The sequence below is a fragment of the Xyrauchen texanus genome, chromosome 45 (assembly GCF_025860055.1).
Source record: "Xyrauchen texanus isolate HMW12.3.18 chromosome 45, RBS_HiC_50CHRs, whole genome shotgun sequence".
In the NCBI taxonomy this organism is placed as follows: domain Eukaryota; kingdom Metazoa; phylum Chordata; class Actinopteri; order Cypriniformes; family Catostomidae; genus Xyrauchen; species Xyrauchen texanus.
In genome coordinates, this window is record NC_068320.1 from 24,195,400 (window position 1) to 24,220,021 (window position 24,622).

General features: G+C 37.5%; 1 protein-coding gene across 4 annotated transcripts in view; it reads left to right on the top strand.

Annotated features, from left to right (window-relative positions):
• The first annotated feature begins 12,269 nt into the window (after positions 1–12,269).
• The window catches only part of strip2 (striatin interacting protein 2), a 32,922-nt gene continuing 20,569 nt past the window's right edge, over positions 12,270–24,622 (top strand). For 3 of the 4 annotated variants that reach the window (XM_052119044.1, XM_052119045.1, XM_052119047.1), the window contains exons 1-5: positions 12,300–12,445; positions 17,968–18,037; positions 21,262–21,336; positions 22,968–23,102; positions 24,039–24,159. In XM_052119044.1, coding sequence (XP_051975004.1) covers positions 12,329–12,445; positions 17,968–18,037; positions 21,262–21,336; positions 22,968–23,102; positions 24,039–24,159 — 518 coding nt within the window. In that variant the 5' untranslated portion in view covers positions 12,300–12,328. Of the gene's footprint in view, positions 12,446–17,967; positions 18,038–21,261; positions 21,337–22,967; positions 23,103–24,038; positions 24,160–24,622 lie in introns of all 4 variants that reach the window. The other variant, XM_052119046.1, reaches the window with a different exon arrangement.

The following is a 24,622-nucleotide window of genomic DNA, read 5'->3' on the forward strand; positions in this document are numbered from 1 at the left end:
CGTAGGGGTTCAAATCGTTGTTTTCTTTTAGTTGAGCACACTATTCAAAAAATTATTTTCCTGATTGTTTTTTAAAACTTGTATTAATTTTTACAAACAAATTTTAACATTTTGCATTCTAAATGCTCTCGGTTCTAATAAAAGCTGACATTTAACTGGCTTGTGAACGATTCGGGGGCGGGGCTTATCCCCTCCGTTCACTCAGACTGGAAACCAATCGCCTCATCGTCTCAGGCATCAGCAACAAAACTCTTCCTCCCAAGCGCAACATGCTCTTTCAACACTGTTTTCAACTGCTAAAATTATGCCAGTATTCTTGTTAGAAATTTTAACTCTCAATCTATCCACGTTATTGCTGAAACAATGCTGGGTAATCACAGGGGTGTATATTAAGATATTTATAAAAAAAAATTTTTTTTTTTTTTTCATCTTCTGCCATTTAACTTTTGTTCTTATGATCTATTGTCATTATAAAATAAGCAATTAAATGTTATGATTCTTTAGTGTAATATTACATTTCTTGAAACCCTTGTTTTATATACTGTGAAGTAGAGCTTATATCAATGAGATACCAAATGTACAATTAATCCGGTACCAAGTTTTTTCCAGGTCCTCCGCAGATTGAGTCTGGAATACAATGGGAGAGATATGTGCATGTTAACTAATGCCAAGACCAACTGTGTACTCATTTTAGAGATTTGAAGGACATGCATTGGTTTTGCTTTATGCAGGCCTACGGAGAAAAAGCTGCCTTTGTTACTAGGATATTCAAATATAATACAATTGGGACCTTTGTTTTACTACATTTCTAAATGCCTTTATGGCAGATATTTATCTCCTCTTTGTCATCTGTGCTTGTCATAAAGGGAATCAAAATGACTCTCCGTTTGTTTTTTAATGTGGTGTCACTTTCCTTTGCTCAGGAATTTCTCTGTCGTGATGGTAACATGTGAATTAGCCCAAAGAATGCCTGCAAAGCAAAGTTCTTTTGAGTTATAATAGCACTCACGGTCCCTTTGTAGCGTAACACATTATGGTACAGTTACCGATACCCTTTCAAACTATGGGCTACTTATTTTTACTTGAAGGTAAAGTTCACCCATAAATGAAAATTCTCTCATTATTTTCTCACCCTCGTGCCATCCCAGATGTGTATTATTTACTTCTGCAGAAGACAAAGATTTTTAGAAGAATATCTCAGCTCTGTTGGTTCATACAATGCAAGTGAATGGGTGACCAGACCTTTCAAGCTCCATAAATCACAAAAAGGTAGCATAAAAGGAATCCATATTATTCCAGTGGTTAAATCTATATCTTCAGAAGCGAGATAATGGGTGTGGGTGAGAAATAGATGAATACTTGAGTCATTTTGTATGACCAATCCCCAATTTCACTTTCACATTTTCAAATTCTGAAAGTTAAAGTGGAGATTTCAAATAAAAAAGGACTTCAATATTTATCTGTTTCCCACCCAAAGTGATTGCATCGCTTCTTAAGACATGTTTTAAACCACTGGAGTCGTATGGATTACTTTTATGCTGTATTTATGTGAGATTTGGAGTTCAAAAGATCCGGTTACCATTCACTTGCATTGTATGGACCCACAAAGCTGAAATATTCTTCTACAATTCTTTGTGTAAGAAAGTCATACACATCTGGCATGGCATGAATGTGAGTAAACGATATCATTTTCATTTTTGGGGGAACTATCCCTTTAACAAAACCCTAAAGGCAAATAACAGTGTTGCATTTTTTTCACGAGACTACCTGGTCTCCTCAAGATGTCCTAAACTTAGTCTACAGCATTTTAAACTTTCTCTGCAAACACAAAGTGTGTTCAATTATTGTTCATATTATGTTGTTAGGTTTGTGTCCGGAGTCTACATTAGTGTTAATGTAAATATATTGACACCCAATATCCCCACAATATCACTCATCTTTTTCAATCAATCTGTGTCTTTATCTGCTAACTTTTAACACACACTCCCTGTTCTGAAGCACATCATTTAGTGTACATCTGGTTTAAATGTTAGACCCATTGTCTTAATTTTTGTTTAAACCTGTGCGCAAGGATACATGCGTGTGTGTGCATGTTAGTGTCTTTAAAGGGGCTCATGTGTCCAAAAACGGATGCCTTTGGAGGCCTGGGTTTCGTTGCTGTATCGCAGTTGACAATGTGGCGACATGGAGCATATGGAATCAACACCAGCACCTCTTGTTGAGAATGAGCGTTGACATTAAGGAACTACAATGTCTGTATTTATTGTTGTAAATCTTCACTATGAATAAGAAAGTCTCTAATGATGAGTTGTCAAAACTATGTTTAAATATTGCAAGTGATGGTAGATGAGCAATAATCTGTAATCTTGAAGAAAATACAATAAAAATCACAAGTGTAAAAATGTTTTTTTGCGGGCATCATCGACTACGGTATTTTGTTTTTGCGTTTACAGTTATATTATTGATAGATACTTATAAAAAAATTTGATGGTGAAATACTTTCTCCTATCCCATCTTAAAATGTAGCAATAAGTCATTAGCTCAGGGCTCTTCAACTACTTTCTTGCTTGGGCCAGATTATCCAGATGAAACATTTGGGGGGGGGGGCAACATTTTCATTGCAAGTAAAATGTTCCTTAAAAACACCCTTAATACGGTGTGTTTATTTATGTTAAAATAGACACAGGGTATACTGTATTGAGTTTTAACATTTTAGGGCCTTTTTTTTTTTACTACAAATTATGAAAACTGAGGAGGGACCCCTCACAATATCAACCCACTCACCTTATTCAGCCCCCCCCCCCTTTTCCATGTTCCGCTCTTATGAATTTTGTCATCTAACTTCCTGTTTGAATTATAGATCCTAAGAAGAATGGATCAAAATCGATTATGTAACGTGTGGGAACACAAAGTATTTACTTAAATGTTAGTGAGGTGTTTTTTTTCTGTCACTCTAAATATGACTTTTCCATTATACAAATGTTTAACTGTAATACGTGTAATTCAATTTTCAACTTGTTAATAACTTTTGTTAAAATGTGTAGATGAAATTTCCAACAGTGACTGCTCGTATTATTACACATGCAAGTTCAACATTAAAGAAAATTACAATTGTACTTTTAAAAATTAGTTTGAGGCTTAAATTGTTATAAACGGAATATAAAATAAAACACTTGCATAGCTGTCCTAGTTTAACACTCAAAACATCAGCTTACCTTAACTATAACATGATGGCTAAATGACGAGAAGATGGTCAGAAGTGTCATATGAAATATTTTTTATGATTTTGTTGTCTCTTGGGAGTTTAATGAGCACAGACGTCAGTACGTCCACAGCTTGAAGGTAAGACCTTGTGTATTTGTGAATGAAGTACTCTAAAATCTCCCCAGTCTTCTTCTAGTTGTTTTGACATTTGCTGAACACTCTAAAATACTTAATGATAGCTTATTGACAACTCTATGACCTGTAAATCTACTTTGCTAGCTAATTACACTTTGATATCTCCATCTATATAGAACCGCTAGAACGGAAGTTCCAAGACAACATTTTCAAGATGGCGGCGCACTAGTTTCTCTGGCACATCAGGAATGTCATGTTTACTTTGAAATGTAATTGCATATTTTGGAGGAAAAAAAATTATTGGTTTTCATCATTGATTTATATTTTTGTTTTGTTTTTTTAAACAAACCAAAACCAACTTTTTTTAGTTAATGATCTGTAAGCATGGGGCTTTATTAGTACTGGTCATTGATTCAAGTAATTTTTTTGACATTTGTGTATAAAGTGTTTTAATTCTACAATATATGATGTAAAAACGTCTGAGTGCTGCCCTCTTCAGGTTGAACGGTGGCTACTGCAGTTGAATTTTCCTATTGGCTGTTGCGGTACTTCGTGACGTACGCGGTGACAGCTGACGTAGGCAGGTTCCAGCTCACCACGCCAGATTCATGTACATGTGGTCTTGCGACCGTGTGAGGAATAATAATAACATAGAGTCTGACAGCAGCTGTCAATTAATCCGTCACTACGAGTCTCAGGTGCCCCCCCGCCCCCGGTTCGTTCCCTCTATCCCCGCCGGGGTCTGCCCACTTTTCCTGCATTTTCAAATATTTCTAGTGGGTGGAGTCAGACTCTGAGCAGGTGTTTAGTTACCCTTTAATACAGTGAAAAAGACACTCTATTAGCATAACATGTATATAAATAAATAACAATTTCCAACATTCTTTTGAATGTCCATGTACTGAAATAAAATATTTGATGCCATTAGCCTACTGTTATTTTGAATAGCCATGGAAAATGAAGCAATGTGATAATTTTACCTGGTCAGAAAAAGTAGTCCGTTAATTTACCTGATGAACTTTCACCTTTTGCTGACCCGTTATGCTTCGCAGAGCTAATGTTTGCTTCTAAATCATCTGCACCTTTATTCAATAGTATCCAGCTGCAGACCCGCTGCACCACCAGTTTCAGAACCCCAGTTTCAGAACACCAGCGCCAGAACCTGAAGTGAGGGGCGGAGCTTACGTTCGAAACCGAGTAGCGCCACCTAACGTTTTGGAGAGTACTTTGCTCTGATGTGCAGCATGCATTTTTCTTTATGTAAAATAAAACGTGTCAAAAAACTAAAAAATTCAGCATAATTTTAAAAGAAACAATAAAAATATATACAACAAATGACCAATTCACCCCTAGGCCCATTTTATCATGACAATCCTGTATAAATTAAACTTAAAATGTATCAAATGAGGAATTCACTCTCAGGCCCATTTTGTCCTTACATTCTTGCTAAAATAACTCCATGTCATCCCTGAACACAAAATGAAATAAAAAGGGCTCTCTGGCTTCTGACTGTTCCAGGAGATTGTTGCGGGCCTTTTCCTTGTGGTCTTCATTCATTCGAAATGTCTCTACAAGCACCACAATAATCTCAACGTAAAAAAAAAACCTCAACTATAAGGTAACATTAACTCACAAACAATGCATATAACAGAGGAACGTGGAACAAACACTTTAACAACTTCACAAGATGTCTTCAAAACGTCACCGCAAGGCTCATTTACAACACGCAAAAATTTATCGAACGTATGACAACATATTCAAGCTTCATTAAGATGATAAAGTTATGCACAAATTAAATATTTAGCAGATAAACGCTGAACTTAATATATGCGATAATTTTTCACAACATGATGTCAAAAACGTTACACAACTCACCATGCTCTCCGCCATGCTTGTCTCATTGTCAATGACTCCGCCCCTCACTTCAGGTTCTGGCGCTGGGGTTCTGAAACTGGTGGTGCTGCGGGTCTGCAGCTGGATATGTCTCCCTTTATTAGCAACTGACACATAAGTGTCATCTTTACATGTCATACTTTCTGCTTCCAACGGATCTCGACCTGGAAGAAAGCATGGGATTTGTTTGTGCAAATCTTCTGTAAATTTGCACTTTTCTTTGGGCATTGTTTCCACTCAGCTGTCATTTGCTGCTACTGTCAAGCAACTGTTAAAGCCGAACACAACAGCGCTTCGAGAGTTAGCGGAGAGATTGACAGGCATTAATTTGGCCAATAGTTGCTGCAAGCCTCTTATAATCGACCAATCGGCGTGCGAGAAGGCGGGACTTACAAAGAGGGGTTAAAGCAATGTAAACATGCGCACACTCACAATAAAGTATTAGACCAGATGCACATCATAATGCTTCCCGGACATTTTCGCAAATTCAGAAATCCCGGCCGGACGCATTTTTAAGGTCCGAAAAAGAGGACGTATGGTCACCCTAGTTAAACTCACAGCTGATTGCTGAGGCGTATGAACTGAGCAGAGAGTGCTCTGAAATATTTTCCAAAATCAGTTTAAGGGCCAGAAAAAGATGATTGAATTTGGCGGGACGGATTTTTCCCGCGGGCAGTCAGTTGACTAGCTCTGTATTAGTTGGTTGATTTCACGGAATTAAGCGACCTGTTTAGCTTGTTACAGCTTCAACCAATGGTGTGAATTTTGGGCTGGACTATCTGTTTTTTTTTTTTTTTGTATGTTTGTTTTTTGCCCAAAACTGATTTTTCAGAAATCTCTGTGGAAACATCCTTTATTACTGCAATTCCGTGTGGTGACACTAGTGGCGCACTGCAGAATAAATAGCGCAAATCATTCCACATTATTCAGCGTTTACAGATTGTATGAAGCTAGATATTTTGTTTTTTATCTCATCTCTAGCATTTGGGTATGAAAATAATAATATTCCGTACACAGTTAAGATTAAATGGATATTCCAGTTACAATACAATTTAAGCTTATACAACAGCATTTGTAGCATAATGTTGATTACCACAAAAAAGTGCCTCCTTTTGAGAGTTTAAAGGCAGAAATTTGAAGCTAATTAATTAATAAAACTTTTTGAGCTGTAACGTTTTTACAGGATTAAATTTTTTTGTGTTATGTCATCACGGCAACGAAGACATAATTAAAATTAGGTCCAAATGGCACTTATCCACTGCACGTTACGGTTTGACTCGCCTCAACTCTACTCGCTTTACTTTTCGGAGCTTGCATTTCCATTGCAGTTTAGTGCCTTCTCAACATGGGAGGGATTATAGGCTGATCGTCATATTTGCGCCGCCTCTACTGCCATGAATCATCTTAAACATGACACAAACTGACCAAAACAATAACACAACCGCTAGCTATTAGCTACTAGCTCATTGTGCTGCATAAAGCAGTTGTTGCATTGTGATTTTACATAAGTGTAACAGTTAAATTTACCTTGTTGTTTTAGAAGCTTTCCAGTAGCTGGTCAGCTAAATAAAGTGAAGCTTTCAAGCAGAATATAAAGTTTACGTACCATCCTCCATCATAGACACTCTCCCTCCCATTGCTCGCCGGTCTAGATAGCGTCCATTTGGTCGAACCACTTCCACATTTCCTTGATGATCTTGTAGTCACTTAAATATTTTTTTTAACTTTTCCCTACACTGTTGGTAGGTCAGGTGGTAGCCATGTGCAGCCAACAGCTGATACACTTCCTGAAATAATTTGTTGTGTTGCTCATCGCTAACGAGTGGACCGTCTGCCAGGTACCAGGTACTATCCACAGTGGAAAACCCCCCAAAAGCGAGCAGAGTCGAGTTGACTCGAATTGAACCGTGCAGTGGAAAAGCCCCAAAACACTATTTAGCAGAGGCAGGCCACTTATTTTAAACTAAATGGGAGAAATTAGAACGGTCAACGGATGTAGAAATGAAGTCCCGCCTTACAGGTAATAGTGCCAACCACACTTTTAGATACAGACCTCTCTGTCAATCAACTCGAGAACATGCATGATCATTAGCTATACACCGGTTTGGGAAGTAACGGGATACATATAACGGGATTACGTATTTAAAATACAAAATATAAGTAACTGTGTTTAGAATACAGTTACTTTCAAAAAGTATTTAGATTACTGAAGCGATTACTTTGCATTTTATTGTCATTTGTTTCATTTAATATTTAGTCCTTTCAGATGGAAAACATGTATACATATAAATGATGCGATCCAAAGTGCATTTGAACAGCGGTGAAACACTTTCTTATGATGTGTTACATTCATACGAGCAGACAGAGAAGTACGTTTGAAGTAAGTTCGGAGAAGAAGAAATAGAAATAATACTTGTGTAAATTGTCAGCTTTACAGATTTTACCGCTGATATTAAATATGTTCTTTGATAATCATGACCTAGCGTTTTGGAGATTGCAGTCTTTCCCCATACAAGTTGATTGGAGCTGCACTTGTATGCCACTGCTTAACATAGAGAATAGCTTCCTAGTGCATTCAAAGATGGCCGCCAGTGGACTGACCTGCTAAAAAGTCTGGAATAACTTCTAGTAACTTATAATAACTTGGAATACAAAGAAAAGCTTAAGTGATTTTATCACACTAAAATCATGTTAACAAGCATATTGTTTGTCTTGTGGCTATACTTTTGAAACAGTGATTTAATGTTTATGGATTGGCCCTATTCACTTCCATTGTAAATGCCTCACTCTAACCCAGATTTGTGCTTTTTTAATTTTTTTATAAACAAAACAGAGACAAGTCCAAATTAATTTTTGTGGTGATCAACATTATGCCACAAATTCTGTCGATTGAGCTTAATTTACTGAACCCTGAATATTCCTTAAAGTTCAAACTTATTGAATGTGGTTACTATTACACATCTTTAAAGTCTATTATACAATTTCAGTTCAATTCATCTTTATTGGGATGACAATTGGAGTATAGTGTTGCCAAAGCATGGTTATGTAAATACAACCCGTTTTAAATACAAGATATAAGATAATAATACAATAATAAATACAACAGTTAGTAATAATGAAAAAAAGAAAATGTAAACATTTAAATACTAAGAACGATTAAATAGAATATTATAATATTTAAAAGAATATATATATATATGTACAAAATAGGAGAATATACACAATATTAATTAAATGTATACAGTGAATTAGTCATGTCTAACAGTGTGAATGGCAGACACATATTTAGCAGCTGCGGCTGTGCTGTCGTCCTCTCCAAGTATATAGTAGTATAAGGAATGCTGGATTCAGTGTTTCAAATTTGGGGAAAAACATTTCTCTCACAGTGTGGTACTTGGGACAGATGAGAAGTGTTTCTCATCTTTTATTTGCTTTAGGTCGCAGTGTCTGCATATTCTCTGCTCCCTCGGTTTTCCAGGCATTCTTATGTCTTCCTCTCTCTATTTCGAAATCATGATCACTTAATCTGTATTTTGAGAGGATTTTTCTCTGTTTAAATTGTTTAATTGATAAGTAGTTTGCCAATTTTGTGGTTCTATTTAGGGACGAATAACATTGGAGTTCAAATTGAGTTTTTAATCTTTTAACATTAGTATCTTCTAGATTTTCCTCAATGTCTTTAATAATGATTTTAGGGTTGTACCTGGAGTCAATCACAGGTTGAGTTTCATTAGCTAGTTTAAGAGCCAGTGTATTTAGAGGATGAGACACTGGTGGGATCTCATTGGTGAGGAGGCCTTTATAGACTCGTGATCAGACTGATGGAGGTGATGCCAGAATTGAACAGATCTCTTCTGTATTTTAATGTTTAGGGGATATAAGTCTAATTCAGTCCTGCAGCCGTTATTGGATGTGCCTCTATGTACCCCCAAAAAATTATTTGCAAATTACAACTGAATATTTTCTGAGTTGTATAATTTAATCCATGTTTTCATTTGTAATTTAATATGGCCGAAATGTGATTTAATTGCATAAAATGCCATTTGAGCCTTTTCACTCAATGCTTTTACAGCCAGACCAAACCCCCCAGATGCACCGATCTCAATGCCCAGATAACTGTAGCTGATGCTGTGCTGTAGGACCACTCCTCTGTAGGTGAACTGATATTCATTGGCTTGAAGTTAAAGATGTTTACATGCAAGGTGATATTGGGGTAGGCTAATGGGCAAAATTTGTGTGCTGAATGGTTTTTACTTAAGCTGTTTATGACCTTACTTTGATAAAGACAAGCCAATTTATGCGTTTACATGATGCGTAGTTGGCCTATTTGTCATAGTCGGTGTAAGATTGTCCATGTGTTTCAACTCTCCTTATCTGTTGGCCTGTAAATATTAGTCATTGTGTTCATAATGGATGTATGCCTATGCATGCTAGTGAGGAATACAATTCTTAAATCCAATACTTTGGTAGATATCACTTTAAGAGCAAACACATGAATACACTGGGGAAAGTTGTTGTTATGCCTATAGGAAATTATCTCCAATTATTTTTACTTGGTTATCACAGCTTTGTTATTATAAAGCTATTTGAAATATGATCAGATCATCTTTTAAACAATCATGCAAGTGAACAGGAAGCTGATACCTTAAAAGAAACCAAGGTATTTTAATGCTGCTTACTTTATTCTTAGTAAGCTTAGTCGCTTGGCATATTCCTGGCCACTGAGGTCATAGATCAGGGTTAAAGTTGGAGTGTGAACTAACAGAGGGTGTTTATTTTGGCCACGTGATAGTTTGAGGGTATGTGTGTATGTAAAGACGACATCAGCTGCTGTTGCCAATCACAAACACAGTCTACACATTCACAATCAGAGAGTGAGGGCCATTGTCTGTTATCTGCATTTTGACCTGTCATGCATGACTGTCATCAAGTTCAGGCTTTCCAAGGGGGGACCTTTTAACCAAGGGAAACTATGTCAGGCATTCCAAGATCTAATCAATACAGAGATGTGGTCAGCAAAATAATAGGCCTGTGCCAAATAATGCATTCAGAAAGGCATTACATATTCGTCTAAATGTAGATGATGAAAATGAAGAAGTTCAATGCATAAATGTATGAGATAATTCAACATTACAAAGAGTTGTTCTTTGTCACTATTTCCTAGATTTTTTACTACTAAGGTCACTGGTGATTTTCACTTTAACAGCATTTCAAGAAGTTGTCCTGTAATAATTGGTTCATAATCTACATATAAGCTGTTAACCTCGAAATGGGTAAGAGGGTAAGTTGCATTGACCATGAGCACATATAAATCTTATATTTACTAATCAGTGTTTCACTCCAGGGTCTTCTATTAACTTCAGCGTTGTGTAGAGAAGTATAGACCTTTGCATCTCCTTGTCTACAATGAGATAAACCTCAGGTCTCTTTGGATCACACAAATAAAAATTTTAATTAACAGTTTTTTGCAAACACTTTTGACTTCATTGGGACCTCATGACCTCCACCTCAGCTGTCAACACCTGTTCAGTTTCTAGTGGACATCCTTCAGACTTTAAAATTAAACTGTTCGTTGAAGTGTCGTCCTAACTTGGGTTGATTGTTTGTGTGGACACTGCTGTGACAGATCCATCTCCCAACTCTCAATGATCAATAATTCATTGTCTTCACTGAGGTAGCACAATATGGTCCATCATAAAATGCCACAATGTGTCTTATTCTTGCTGTAAATCCCAGTGTGTTCTCTCTGTTGCCCAATGGGAATAATAGCACTTTGTTTGTCCTTAAAACAATAGACTCAGATCTGACAGCATTAGAGGCTATAGGCCTATGTCTTTATTTGATTGACGGGTGGATATTATTTATATCAACATCAAACCAATGCAAGCTCTTGTTTTTAATGTAACATATAATACAAAGTAGACTGATTGCACACCCGGACACATATTAAATAAAAATGCTAAATACTACAGTTCATTATTGGTATATACAGTTCGAAAAACTTCTTGTCAAATGTTTGGACACCAACTCATATTTAATTATTTTCTATTTTCCACGTTTCAGACAAAATAGTAAAGTCTTTGAAACTATGAAATTACACAAATGGAAATGATATAGTGACCAAAAAAATAAATCAATACTAATTTATATTTTAGCTTCAAAGTTCAAAGTTTGCCAAAATTTCAGCTCTGCAAAGTGTCATTTTCTGAAGCAAATTCATGAGGAATCCACTTGAAATGTGTGAAATGTATTTGTAACAGCAAATTCCTCATGAATGCAAGACAGCTTGGCTCCTTAAATATGCATTCAACTCATCCATTTAAAGAAATGATGGTTAGTCTTTACAATACGGTTGTACTTGTTAACATTAGTCAATGCAATATTTAACATGAAATAACAAAGAACAATATTTTCACAGCATTTATTAATATTGGTTAATATTTTTGTACATTTATTAATACATTGTATACATAAAAATGTGTACATGTTAACATTTGTTAATGCACTATGAACTAACATAAAGAAATAATGAACAGTATTTTAATGAATTAATTTTAATGAAATAGTATTTTAATAAATTAATAAATGCTGTAAAACAAGCATTGTTAGTACATAATACCAAATGCATTAGCTAATGCTATAAAGCCTTATTTAAAATGTATGTTGATAATGTATTTGTTAACAAAACTACTAGCAAACCCATTTACAGATAATTTTTTAAATATTGTTCAAAGCAATCTATTATTACAATCAGGGTGTAGGCCTACTGATTCATTTCTTAAAGATCAACATACGCATATTTGTACATTTATTCAATTTAATACATACATTATGATATGCAAAGGACTGTTCGAAATCCAGATGAGAGTAATGCAGCCAGTTTAACAAAGTGCAATAGTGGCACTTGCTCTTTCGTGGTCGAATGTGCGGTGTGGGCGTGGCGTGACGCACTCGTTACGTCAAACCACGCCCATGTCGGTGCCCCAGCGGCCAATGAGAGCGGAGGGGACGGGTATTATTCTGAATTTGGAATCCAGCAGCATCTGTTCCAATGTGACAGTGTTTCCGCGCGGCGATCAGAACTTCAGCCTGACAGATGCAGCAGCACACCGACGACATGGAGGTACCTTTACTTAATGATACTAACAGTAACAGACAGAAGTCTGTGTCTCCAGACAGGGATGGGTTCAACATACAGCAGAAGGATTCGGAGGTAATCCGAGGCGCAATGACAGTTTGCAGGGGTAGAGGGGTGTGTGTTTGCGCGCGCGCATGTGTGTGTGTGTGTGTGTGTGTGTGTGTGTGTGTGTGTGTGTGTGTGTGTGTGTGTGTGTGTGTGTGTGTGATGTGTGCGTAAGGTGGCTTGTTGCTGGGGGCTTTAAATGACTTGAGTTGTTATTTTGGAGACATGCATGGTGCTAAAAATTCCTTCACCCTATGAATCTTATCTAATGTGACTGGGTGATGTTATATGGGGGATATTGGCATGCGTTGTCTATGTTATCATCTATGAAGGGTTATTGTATATAGACATGTGCATGCGCATACTGTACATACACAATTTAACATTCTGACAGTCGTGTGTGTGCTGAGCATTTATGCATTTAGCTCCTCGTGTACATGTGTGTCCTCACAATTGTAACCCGTCCCTGCCGGTGCGCGCAAATTCCTATGCATTATTATATGTATTACACTTTAATATGTTATATTGGTGTTTTAGGGGTCAAATGACTTTAGAGTCAATTGTGATCTACTGGTGAAATATTCCTTACATTACATTCCTTAAACATACATTTTTATATTTGATTAGTCTATCTATCTATCTATCTGTCTGTCTGTCTGTCTGTCTGTCTGTCTGTCTATCTATCTATCTATCTATCTATCTATCCTCCAGTGTGTTGAACTAAAGTCATGGTAATGAATACCTTGATTATGATGTTTTTTTAAATAATTTTTATAGAGGAATTATCCTGCCTCCTTGCAGCAGAAATGTTCTAGGACAGTGGTGGGGAGAGGAATTGAATGTACACCCAACTCCTCAAAATGATGTGTAAATCTCAAAGGTCAAACAATTTAGTAGTCTTAATTGAACTAGAGCATAATGTAGATTTGACCCTCTCTTGGTGTTTTGGTATGTGTTGGTATGTATGTAGGTACATGTCTGAGTTAGTGCTAAATTATATGGCTGGATTAAAAGAGTTGAATATTGACTGGGGGAGGGTGAGCATCCTTTGATGTTCGGTTGAGTAGCTCCATGTTGGCACAGGGCACCGTGTTGTGTTTCCCCCATTTTGAGATGTGCTTCAAGGGGTAGAGGAGTGGTAAACCGCTGTTCAGTTCAGTTATGGTTTGGATTCAGATGTACTTTTAATTTGGCATTGAATTTGATGTTAGATTTCATAACAACAACAAAACGCAAGGTTAAATCGCATTAACAAACATATTAGCATTGTCAATCGAGTGTTACCCTCTTTCTTTAGGTACCATGTCAGATCATAAATATCTGGCATTGGTTTAAATCTGAAGTGACTGTTCTGGACCGTTCTACTTCTGGCAGGACAAAGTGGGTGTAAACTTTAGTAGAGGTGTCAGGACAGCTGTCAAAAGGAAAGCCCATCTCTCTCTGTCTCGGCTCTCAGTTAGAGCTTCCTAACACGAGTATCAATGCCATCTGCTCCTAAAGACAAAAATAAAATGCCTCTGACTGTGTTGAAGTTGTGCGTGAGTTAGGAGGAAGAGAAAGAGGAAGAGATACAAAGAGAAGCGGGTAAACATAAAGAAATCATTAATGTAACGTGCGCACCAATATAAAATTTACAATTCTGTCTGTGTGCATTATGCATTATACATTATGATGATATGTGCATCTTTAATTTTCTCACATCCATAATAAAGTATTTTTCTAGCCCATAATTCATATTCACTGCCTTGAAAATGTATTTAGGTCATTTTTGTTTCTGTATTTCTGTATTTTGATTTAAATGTATTTGTATTTCTGGCACTAAGTTGACATAAATGAAAAGCAGATGTAAAGCTGCAGAGTCAAGATACACCAGCCAAGTAATATCAAGTGCTCTCGCAATATCAGGATGAAGAGCTGATGAAGAGTGCATAAAACTGGCCTGTAGGCAAAAAAAAGAGGCCATTACTCAAAAAGAACCATGTGAAAGCACATCTGAGTTTTGCCATAAAGCATAATGGTGACCCAGTTGTGATGGTTTAGATGCCAGATGCCACCATTACAAACCTTTTAGGCAAAATGAGGCAGAAAAAAAGAGATATCCCAGATAGCACAATACTCTGAGATGGCTGTTTAAAATCTGGAGAGCATCATATTCTAATTTGCATCTGATAAACATCTTAAAAAGAGCAGATTTTCATATTCTAAGTCATAAACATCTCAAAGACATCTGCTGAAGGAATTTTTGACATCTGAGAAGAAACATCTAATATAAGTATGGCAAATAAGCAAAAAAGTAAATACATCTTCCATAAGTAAACACACATCAAATAGACATCTGGGGGATGTACTGTACGTGTACTATCAGGGATTTGGCAATTCAAACACTACGCACATTTCAGAAGCATCATACCTAAATGTAATACCTGTGCAGACTACAGAGAACTACTTCAAGACAACCTGTTTCCGTTTGCTGTAAAATAATGCTTGGAAGAAAGTCAGATTAGGTGAAATACTGTGAATGTCTTTTGCATAACACAATGGGGGTAATTCATTAAGAATGGATCGCATCTATTAAAAGTGCGGTTATTTTCACTCATTGTTTGTGCTGGTTTAGTGTCCAATTCCTTAAGGAATTATGCGGATCAGGCAACGGCTCAAACACGCACAAAAGTTTAGTGAACTCGCCCCTTTATCTCTTGTCTAGAATATCTTGGCTATACAGCCATGGGCAAAAGTATTGGTGGTGACATAAATTTTGTTGTTTGCTGCTTAGTATTTGTAGATACTTTTTTCACATGTTTCTATGGTATACTAGAAAACAATAAGTGTTTAAACCGTTTTAAAGGCTTTTATTGGCAAAAACACTCAATTTATGCAGAGTCAATATTTACTGTGTTGACCCTTGTTCTTCATGACCTCTGCAATTCGCTCTGGCATGATGGATATCAGCTTCTGGGCCAGATCTTAATCCTAATGGCTATCCATTCTTGCCTTATTAGTTTGTGGGCTTCTGTTTGACCACAGGTTCTCTATGAGATTAAGATCTGGGGAGTTGCCTGGCCACGGATCCAAAATTTCAATGTAATGATCTCCGAGCCACTTCATTATAACTCTTGCCTTGTGACATGGTGCTCCATCATGCTGAAAAATGCACGGATCATCACCAAATTGCTCCTGGATCGTTGGGAGAAGTTGCTTTTGCAGGACGTTTTGATACCATTCTTTATTCATTGTAGTGTTTTTGGGCAGAATTGTGAGAGAGCCCACTCCCTTGGATGAAAAGCAACGCCACACATGGATGGTCTCAGGATGCTTCCCTGTTGGTACGACACAGGACTCATGGTAGCGTTCACCTTTTCTTCTCCGGACTATCGATTTTCAAGATGTCCCAGTCAGACGGAAGGGGGCTTCATCAGAGAAAATAACTTTGCACCAGTCTTCTGCTGTCCAATCCTTTTACTTCCTGCAGAATTTCCGTCTGTCCTTGCTGTTTAACTTGGAGAGAAGTGGCTTCTTTGCTGCCCTTCTTGACACCAGGCCATTGTCCAAAAGTCTTCGCCTCACTGTGCGTGCAGATGTACTCACACCAACCTGCTGACAATTTTGAGCAAGCTCTGCACTGGTGGTGACACTGTGGCTGACTCCTCAGGAGCAGACGTCCTGCTGCTTGCTGGACACTCTGGGACGTCCTGAAGCCTTCTTCACTGCAGTTGAACCTGTCTTGTTGTAGTTCTTGATGATCCAGTAAATGGTTCTTTCAGGTGCAATATTCTTTGCAGCAATTTCCTTGCATGTGAGGCCATTTTGATGCAAAGCGATGATGGCTGCACGTCTTACTTTAGAGGTAACCATTGCTAACAAGAACACAATGATTGGAAGCACTTCTTCGCTCCTTTTATAGCAATCAGTCTGCTCTTATAATCCAATCAGAATGATAGAGTGATTTCACCGGACTAGTACTCGTTCACACTTTCCCAGGTGCTGCTGATATGATTAGTGAAATAATTTTAGCTGGTCATTTTGTGCCAGGGCCAAAAAACTGTGAAATTTTGGTTTTTGTGATTAAAGTTTTTTTTTTTTGTCCAATTAAGCTTTTTGCAATTATTTTAAATGCATCGGATCAATAACCTAGAAACAATGTGAATCAACACCACAACAATTGAAGCAAAAATTTGCGGGAGAAAGGAGAATAGGGAATGTTCTAATTCAACTTTACATTCCTGACTTCATTTATTCTCCGCATGACAGCACAGAGTGTGTTCCCCTGGTGTTGTTTGTGCTGTGATTAAAAAACAACTACCTGGATGTAACACATCTCCAGTTTGCAAGAGACTCTGAAGGAGAAGCCTGGGAAATATGTTTCCCCCATTTTAGTATGCTGTGGCACTGACAGAGCAAGAATCATGAACACTACTTCTACTGCAACTGCAACAGCTACTGTTGTAACAAAGAAGTTAAGTGCAGACTTGGATAACAGTAAGCAGTTATTTATGCACACCACATCCTTTTATGTGGACACAGACTGGAATACCCAGCATTCTTATTTCCTGTTACCATTTTTCATGATGTGGCTGCATCCCATGGCTCACTTCTGCTATACTGTATATGCAGTAAAATGTTTTTTATTTCGCTGGTCATGGAAAAATGCATTCTTTTGATTGTTGTAAGTCAAGGTGTAACAATACCGTATATGACGCCACGATAGCAATACAAAAATGCAACAATAGGATATGTATTGTGATATAACATGTTAAATTAGCTTTATCCATTTCTTCATTTTTGACCAACAAAATGTTTGAACAACAAAAGACTTAATCAATGTAGACCTAATGCATCATTGCACTGCATAACATAACCATAAAAATGTGTTATGGGAGTAGAGTTGCCAACTGTCTCGTATTAGCTGGCACAGTGGCATGTCCCTCATTTTGGCTGAAATTGTTCCATTTGAGCACCTTCCGTGCTATTTTCAATGTACTATGATTTGGGATGCATTCAAATCTTATTCTGCTAGCATGGATTCATACTATCCATACTATTTAGGATGGAAGTATGGACACTTAAATGCAGTGTGTGCGTGTTTGAGCTTCCAAGTGTCGCTATCAATTAGTATGCAGTTACGCTTCTTATAGTCTAGATCTTGTGCCTTCTCAGTAAGTGTGGTTTATGCTGGGGCGATGGAAATGCTCACTGACATACAGCATGTTTGTATGAACATGTGTAATTGTTATCATGTAGAGAACTCCCCCAGGACACTTGACAATCACATGATGAGACAGACCAGTGCAAGTGACTGTTAATCCACACGAAAATGCTGACCTTTTTGAACCACACCCAATCCATGCCCCATTTCCTTAACATGTGTCACTCTTTTGGTATCACTCTGTTGTCTTTGAAGCACTAGAGTAGTTTGTCCAAGGTACATTTGCATAATTATAAGGAAAAGCACGTGCTGCATTATTTCAGAGGTAGTGAAAACACTTCTAGGATGTTTGACAGGATGTTTCACTTTTGTTGTTCCAGTGAAATAAGTGCTTGCTTCTGTCCCGCAGGGGTCCATGGAGTCCACCAACCTAGAGTTTGAATATGGGGACACAGACAGCTTCACTGCAGAACTCTCAGGTGGGTCATACACACAGACACACATACAAATTACTGGCAGAATGTGACTAGTTTCTATTAATCCAATGCTACAAATTGATGTCCAATTTAAATAGATTAAAGGCACTGAAAATAACCTGCATTCTAAGGGCTGTTTGCTGTTGTTAATGTTAGGTGTATGTTACAGGTGTTTACTACTTCATTTCTTAAACTATGGGTAGCAATAAGTGTAAGGTTTTGTAGTTTTTTTAAATAAAAATTTAAATTATTTTGTCAGAGGAACTCAAATCGCATTCAGTTTGCTCGTCCACATGGTTTGTATTACTGTGACTCACATAGAAGTAACCTGGTCTCTGTTTTTTCATATGATATGACTCAATATCATTACATCATATGCTCCGATCCAGGGACACGGCCTGTCATGCTGCGAACTGTCACGGGTCACTCTGACCGTGTTCACAGAAAGATGACAATGTGTTTGTTTTATTCAAAATATCAAAAAGAGTGAATAGTGCCCTGAATGTGTTATCTGATCAAGTTCAAAATAATGAGTCCCTCTTAATAACAAAATAAAATGACATCCCCTGACGCTCCACCCGAAAATTTAGTCAAAACAAGGCGAAAAGTAGTTCTTTAACAGTTGAGAAGTTAGTGAAGAATTGAAGAAACATTAAAAATACAAAGTAGCTTACTTGTATGTGTGTGTAATGGAGTTCATTTTTCATATAATCCAGATAAAAAGTGTACAACAGTATTAAGGTTACTGCAGTTATTGTTACTGGGCATGCTATAACCTTCCAAAAATGAATATAGTACTGTATCTCCTTCAAACTGTGTAAGAAGCTGACAGAATCGCTCTGTATTCATGACTGATACTAAGTTAAAGCTGATGTAATATTTGGTATACTAGCACCACCGAACAGAATTGCAAAATTAAACAATGTTTTTAAAACCGCTTGCCGAATACGCCCCTCATATGCTGTTGTATAAACAGTCTGATTGTCCCACCAACACCATTGGTTGAGTAACATTGTTGGGTGGGGTCTAAACGGGTCTATCAAAACGAATTGTGCATTCACATACAACGCAAAGAAAATGTCCTCCTCGCATTGCTCGCGCGAGTTTGACCGCTGGGCTATACATTTTAGTTTAAACTCGTGTCCGCACGAGTAACGAGAACCCACGAGTATTCCCCCTTCTCTTCCGGAAAAGGACAGGAGGAGGGGCTTCTATGACTTGGTTCATTGTAAAGTACAACCAGTAGCTGGAATCAAGTAGACGCGCATATTTTCAGATCTTACCAGGTAGTCCAACTTCCTCGCTCACTTTCCTCCAAGTGATGTCTTTTTTTTTGTCCAGTCTCTGTACATGTATGACGTTGTGTCATAAAATTTCGGGTACCCACGTCTGTGACATCCAGACAATCTCAATGCTGATAGGGTTTCTCGACAAGCGAATTTCTACGCGAATGAAGCGATGTTCGAGTAGCGTGATTCATTTCATTCGCACCGCCCGAATTCGCGTCTATTCGCATCTATTCGCATCTTTGCATTGACTTTCTATGTAATCGCGCTGCGCAAAACGCTCTCTTCGTGTTGTATGTTAACGCACCATTACACAGGAATTTTGATAGCGCCACAGAGACACAGTGTTTACAGATTTCGAGAAAATTAGCATATGAATGGCTTACTCATAGTTGTCATTGCATACTAAGCTGGGATAGAAGAAAGTATTTTAACACTGAAAAAGTTACATCCTTCAGCTTTAACACAATTTTATTGTAGTAACATACCCCTAACTGTAAGTGATTTTAGCCGTTCTGGACCTTCCACCAGACTGAGCCGTTGAAATAGCCGTGTACCCCCTTTCCAAAACCCTGCACTCTGAAGACACACACACACACACACACACACACACTAGTGGTGGGGATTTTGATTCATCCCAGTGACTCAAGTCTTTTAAATCTGTTCACCAAAATTATTCGTTCAGATTCATTATTTGATCATTTCTGCAAATTACAGCTTTGCAGCAGTTAATTTTTCGAATGCAGGCTTCACATTTACCAAGAAACAGAAAAAGTGTAAGAAAATCCTAAATATTTGCACTGTAGACAGAAGCACATTTACATTCGTAATTAATGTAATTTAAACTGTATCTTCAGTCATTTTTATACATTCATAAATTGGAATGACATTTTACTTATAAACCTCTTTCTCTTCTTATTGAACACGATTGACTCACTTGCAGAACTGAACAAATTACATCTCTCCTCTCAATCAGTCATTATGCAGATCTTCGTTCATGAACAAGATGAGTGATTTACTAGTATACCAGTACATTAAGTTTGTTCATGAACGAGACGTCTCCTCTTCTTCAGACTCAAACGACCGGCTCGACTGGTTCAGTGAATGGGTGTATTCATTCAGCGGATCAAACCAATGAAATGCTCCTTCACAGCCTGCACTCTAATGCTATTGGCTCATGCTGTAGTCATTCTTTAAAGACAAGAAAAGCCACCAAAGCAGTCTCGTGCTTCAAACTAGAGCTTTGAAAGGGAGAGACATCAGTGAGTCAGTGTATGAAAATGAACGAGAATGATTCGTTCACTTAAAAGATTTGTTCAAAAAGACTGATTCGTTTACATAGCCTAGGGCTGTTACAGAGACAGGTGTGATATTTCATGGCACCTATTGCGGTGATATCTGCATGCCATTTCATATATAAAAAAATATGTTAATCTACACCTTTAACCTTTTTTTTTTTTTTTTTGCCAAAAACTTTGTTTGCCATGGTACATGTTTGTAGGGTTTACAACATATTATGCTTGAGAAAGCTCAAAGCATCATATTTGATATTTTATTATAGTTCAAACTGGAGTTTTTCAGTTTCAACAAAGACGTATTTATAGCTACATTTTGAGTGTTTGTGTGCATGTTCAAATGGTTAATTTCAGTTAAAAGGTCTTTAAAAGAATAATAATGATTTCTACAAGAAACGGTCTATATCAAAATGGTTTTATTTGGGCCTTAGGCTGAGAACGTTTAAGAACACCTGCTTTAGTATTTAGAGGATGAGTCTTCTGATAAAGATAAAGATGATAAAGGTCATCGTTATATTGCATGAAAAATGCAGCATGGCAATCCATGTTTAATGAGTTTATTTTGCTGTGATAAATCAATGTTTTGTGCTTGTTTTACTTTCAAAAGCCTTCTCTCTTTATTTCTGCCCCTCTCTATTTGACTCAGAGCTGTATAGCTACACAGAGGAGCCAGAGTTCAGTCTAAACAGGGATTATTTTGAGGAAGACTTCAAGAATCATGGTAATGTTGCCATTGTCATTACTGTATATAACAGCTGAAGAGCTTTCATATGTTTCTGCAGTGGCTTCACCCAACACGCTAAATCATGTTGTTTAAATTCTGTGTGTTTTGTGCTGGAATTACATGTAATGTGAGAAAGCACTTGGAGTGTCCTGGTGTTGTGAATGTGCTGAACAAGAGAGTATAAGCTGATAAACTGAACTCCCGCGGGTGTAACATTTCCACCTTTGTCACAACTAGAGAAAGAGAACAAAAATGATTCATCAGCAAAGTGCGGCTTTTGTCTCTCTGCGAGAAAAGGAGAGCTTTAATGAATGTTTGTGTAGTTACAACGTGTGTTTGTGTGTAGCCTCAGGGTTAACTCTACCTGTTGTGTGGACATCTCACCTTGACAGACCTTTCTCTCTCTCGTTTGCTCTCTTGATTGTCGTGGTGATTTCATTTGACAAGGACGGTAAGGCTTTACAGCAGCAACCCAGTGTACACAAACTATCTACAGATTTGGCAAATAGTTTACCAAGGGCATATTTAATCAGAGTGAGGTATGTACAGTAATTTGCATTCATAAATCCCTAACTCGTGTATGCGGTTGAGTAAAACTCAGGTCTGAAGGCGTTGAGAGGTCACACAGAATTAACAAGTGTTTGAATTTGTGTTGCTTTTCTCACGATCATTTGAACAACACAAATCCTGACTAATCTTTCTCACATGTGAAAGAAAAGAGAGAGAGAGAAAGTGAACGAGAGAATGGGAGGAATGACACAGAAATGATTAATATTGAATGAATGAGAGTGTTATTAATGACTAAGAAATGACCTATACGCTCAAGAAATGAAGTCATTATCCTTACTTAATTGAATTTGAGTGAGTTTTACAAGCAATTTAATCTATTTCATTCCAATTTAAAACAGTTCAATTGAACCAACATAATTTAGTTGTATTATGTCAAATCAATGCAATATATTTGGTTTAATTCAACGTTATCAGAATTATCGAACGTATTTTTTTTTATGTTGATCCAACTTAATTTGATTAATTTACTTAGGTTTATTTACTTAATTGTCTCATGGTCCAAATTAATATATTTTTTTAATCACTGGTATATGCCAGGTGAGCAAATGTAAGGACAGTGAAACTGTTGCAGTTTCATAGCAACTGCTTAAAGAGATAAGCTGCATTCAAATCAAACATCACCTGAAAGTGCCAGTCCATTCTCAACCAAAGCAGAAGCACCAGTCTTCACCACAGTACCCCCTCCCCCAAACTCCAGCCAAAAAAAACACTAATTTAAAAAAACGATATAACTGAACCGTGAAACTGAACAAAAATGCATAAAATAACACTTAGTTTCAACATATGGTCACAACATTCAGTCCCCTGCAAAGCATGCTGGGAAATGGAAATCCCCTGGCCAGTTTCATCGATGCTAATAAAATATTCAATACTCAAATTGATTAAGTCAACTAGAGTCTTTAATTGACTTTAATGTAATTAATTAAAGACAAAATGTTCTAGAATTATGTCGCTTTAGTTCATTTTAATTAAGGAAAGTGAACAACCTGCCAAAATCCATTTAAGTGTAGAGAACAGAGATTCAGTTCTTCTCTGAAACACATCTGTTCTCTACTCAGTGAAGGGAAGGAGGTGGATGGAGTTGAGTATGGAGGAGCAGAGGGCGTATGTCATGAGACTCCTTGATGCTCTGGAGGTCACAGATCGAGACAAGAGACTCAAAGTGTCTAGAGCCATCCTGTATTTGGCCCAAGGTACAAAAATTCAAATATGCAATTATACAGCAATACATAACTCAACATACACACAGTACATAGAAAAATATATTGCATAATAACTCAAAAATACAGTAATATATAGTGTAATATAATATTATGTTCTATTATATTATACTATAAAATAATAGATAATATAATAATCAGTGGGGGTCCAAAATTCTGAGACCACATTGGAAAAATGTGCAGAGATGCAGTTTTTCCACAGCCAGTAACTCAACAATGTTACATGTCATCTTAATCTTTTTGTTGTTAAAAGCAAACTACAGTAACAATTTTCAGTGTTGACCTCAGCCGCTCCCTCTTTCATCCCAAGGATTACATATGTTTTTAAGGCGGGGCTATTCAAATGAACACTCTGAGATGGTCAATCCATGCATTTTATAACGTAGCTTGATGAGCGCGTGTACCGCGGAGACGTAGCGCATGTGGAGGCTCATGCTATTCTCTGCGGCATCCACGCCCAACTCACCACGTGCCCCACCGAGAGCGAGAACCACATTATAGTGACCACAAGGAGGTTAATCCAATGTGACTCAACCCACCCTAGCAACAGGGCCAGTTGGTTTCTTAGGATGCCTGACTGGAGTCACTCAGCACACCCTGGATTCCAACTTGCTACTCCAGTTTTGGTAGTCAGCATCTTTACTTGCTGAGCTACCACCCCCTCTCATTTTCAATTGAAATATTCACTCAAGTTGTCATTCTGAGTATTTCATTTCTCATTTAAAAATCTATATTAAATTAGGTAATAGGAGCATTTTCACTCATGGTCTCTGCTGGAGCAAGACTTTTGGACCCCACTATATTAAATAATAACAAAGTTAGCATGAACATGGTTTTCTTTTTAACAAAGTAATGGTCATTGTGTGGAAATAAGAGAATGTGTGTGTGTCCATTTGTCCATCCAAATAGGTGTGTTTGATGAGTGTGACACAGAGATAGACGTCCTCTACTGGTCTCGACACAATGTCTTCCTCCTCTACGACATGGGCATCTTCACCGCTTTACTGGAACTCCTCAGCATGGAGATAGAGTGAGTGTGCTAATTTCCCAGAATGCATCATTCCCTGAGTTCAGATGGCTGACCGTTTGCTTAAGGCAGGGACAGACAGATTAAAGGTTTAGATATTGATAGAGACAGAGAGAGTGAATCTCCACAAGAGGAAGTGTTTAACAGTGCTTCTATTTTTATTCTTTTGTTTCTGAGAGCACAGGTTAGAAACCGCTCGGTCATGACTCTGCGTGTGTGTTTGTGTGTGTGTGTACATATCTGGCTATAGTTTGGGGCCAAATTTGTACCCAAAGGTGAGCAAAATCAGACAAAACCTCCCTTTGGGGACATTGTGGGATGCAAACATTTTTCTGTTAGAGTTATGTTTAGGGTGCGGGTTGGGGTTAGTTTATTGTAATTATAGTTAGCTTTATATACTGTAAAAAAGTCCACATTTATATGCAAGCGTGTGTGTGTGTGTGTGTGTGTGTGTGTGTGTAAAAGT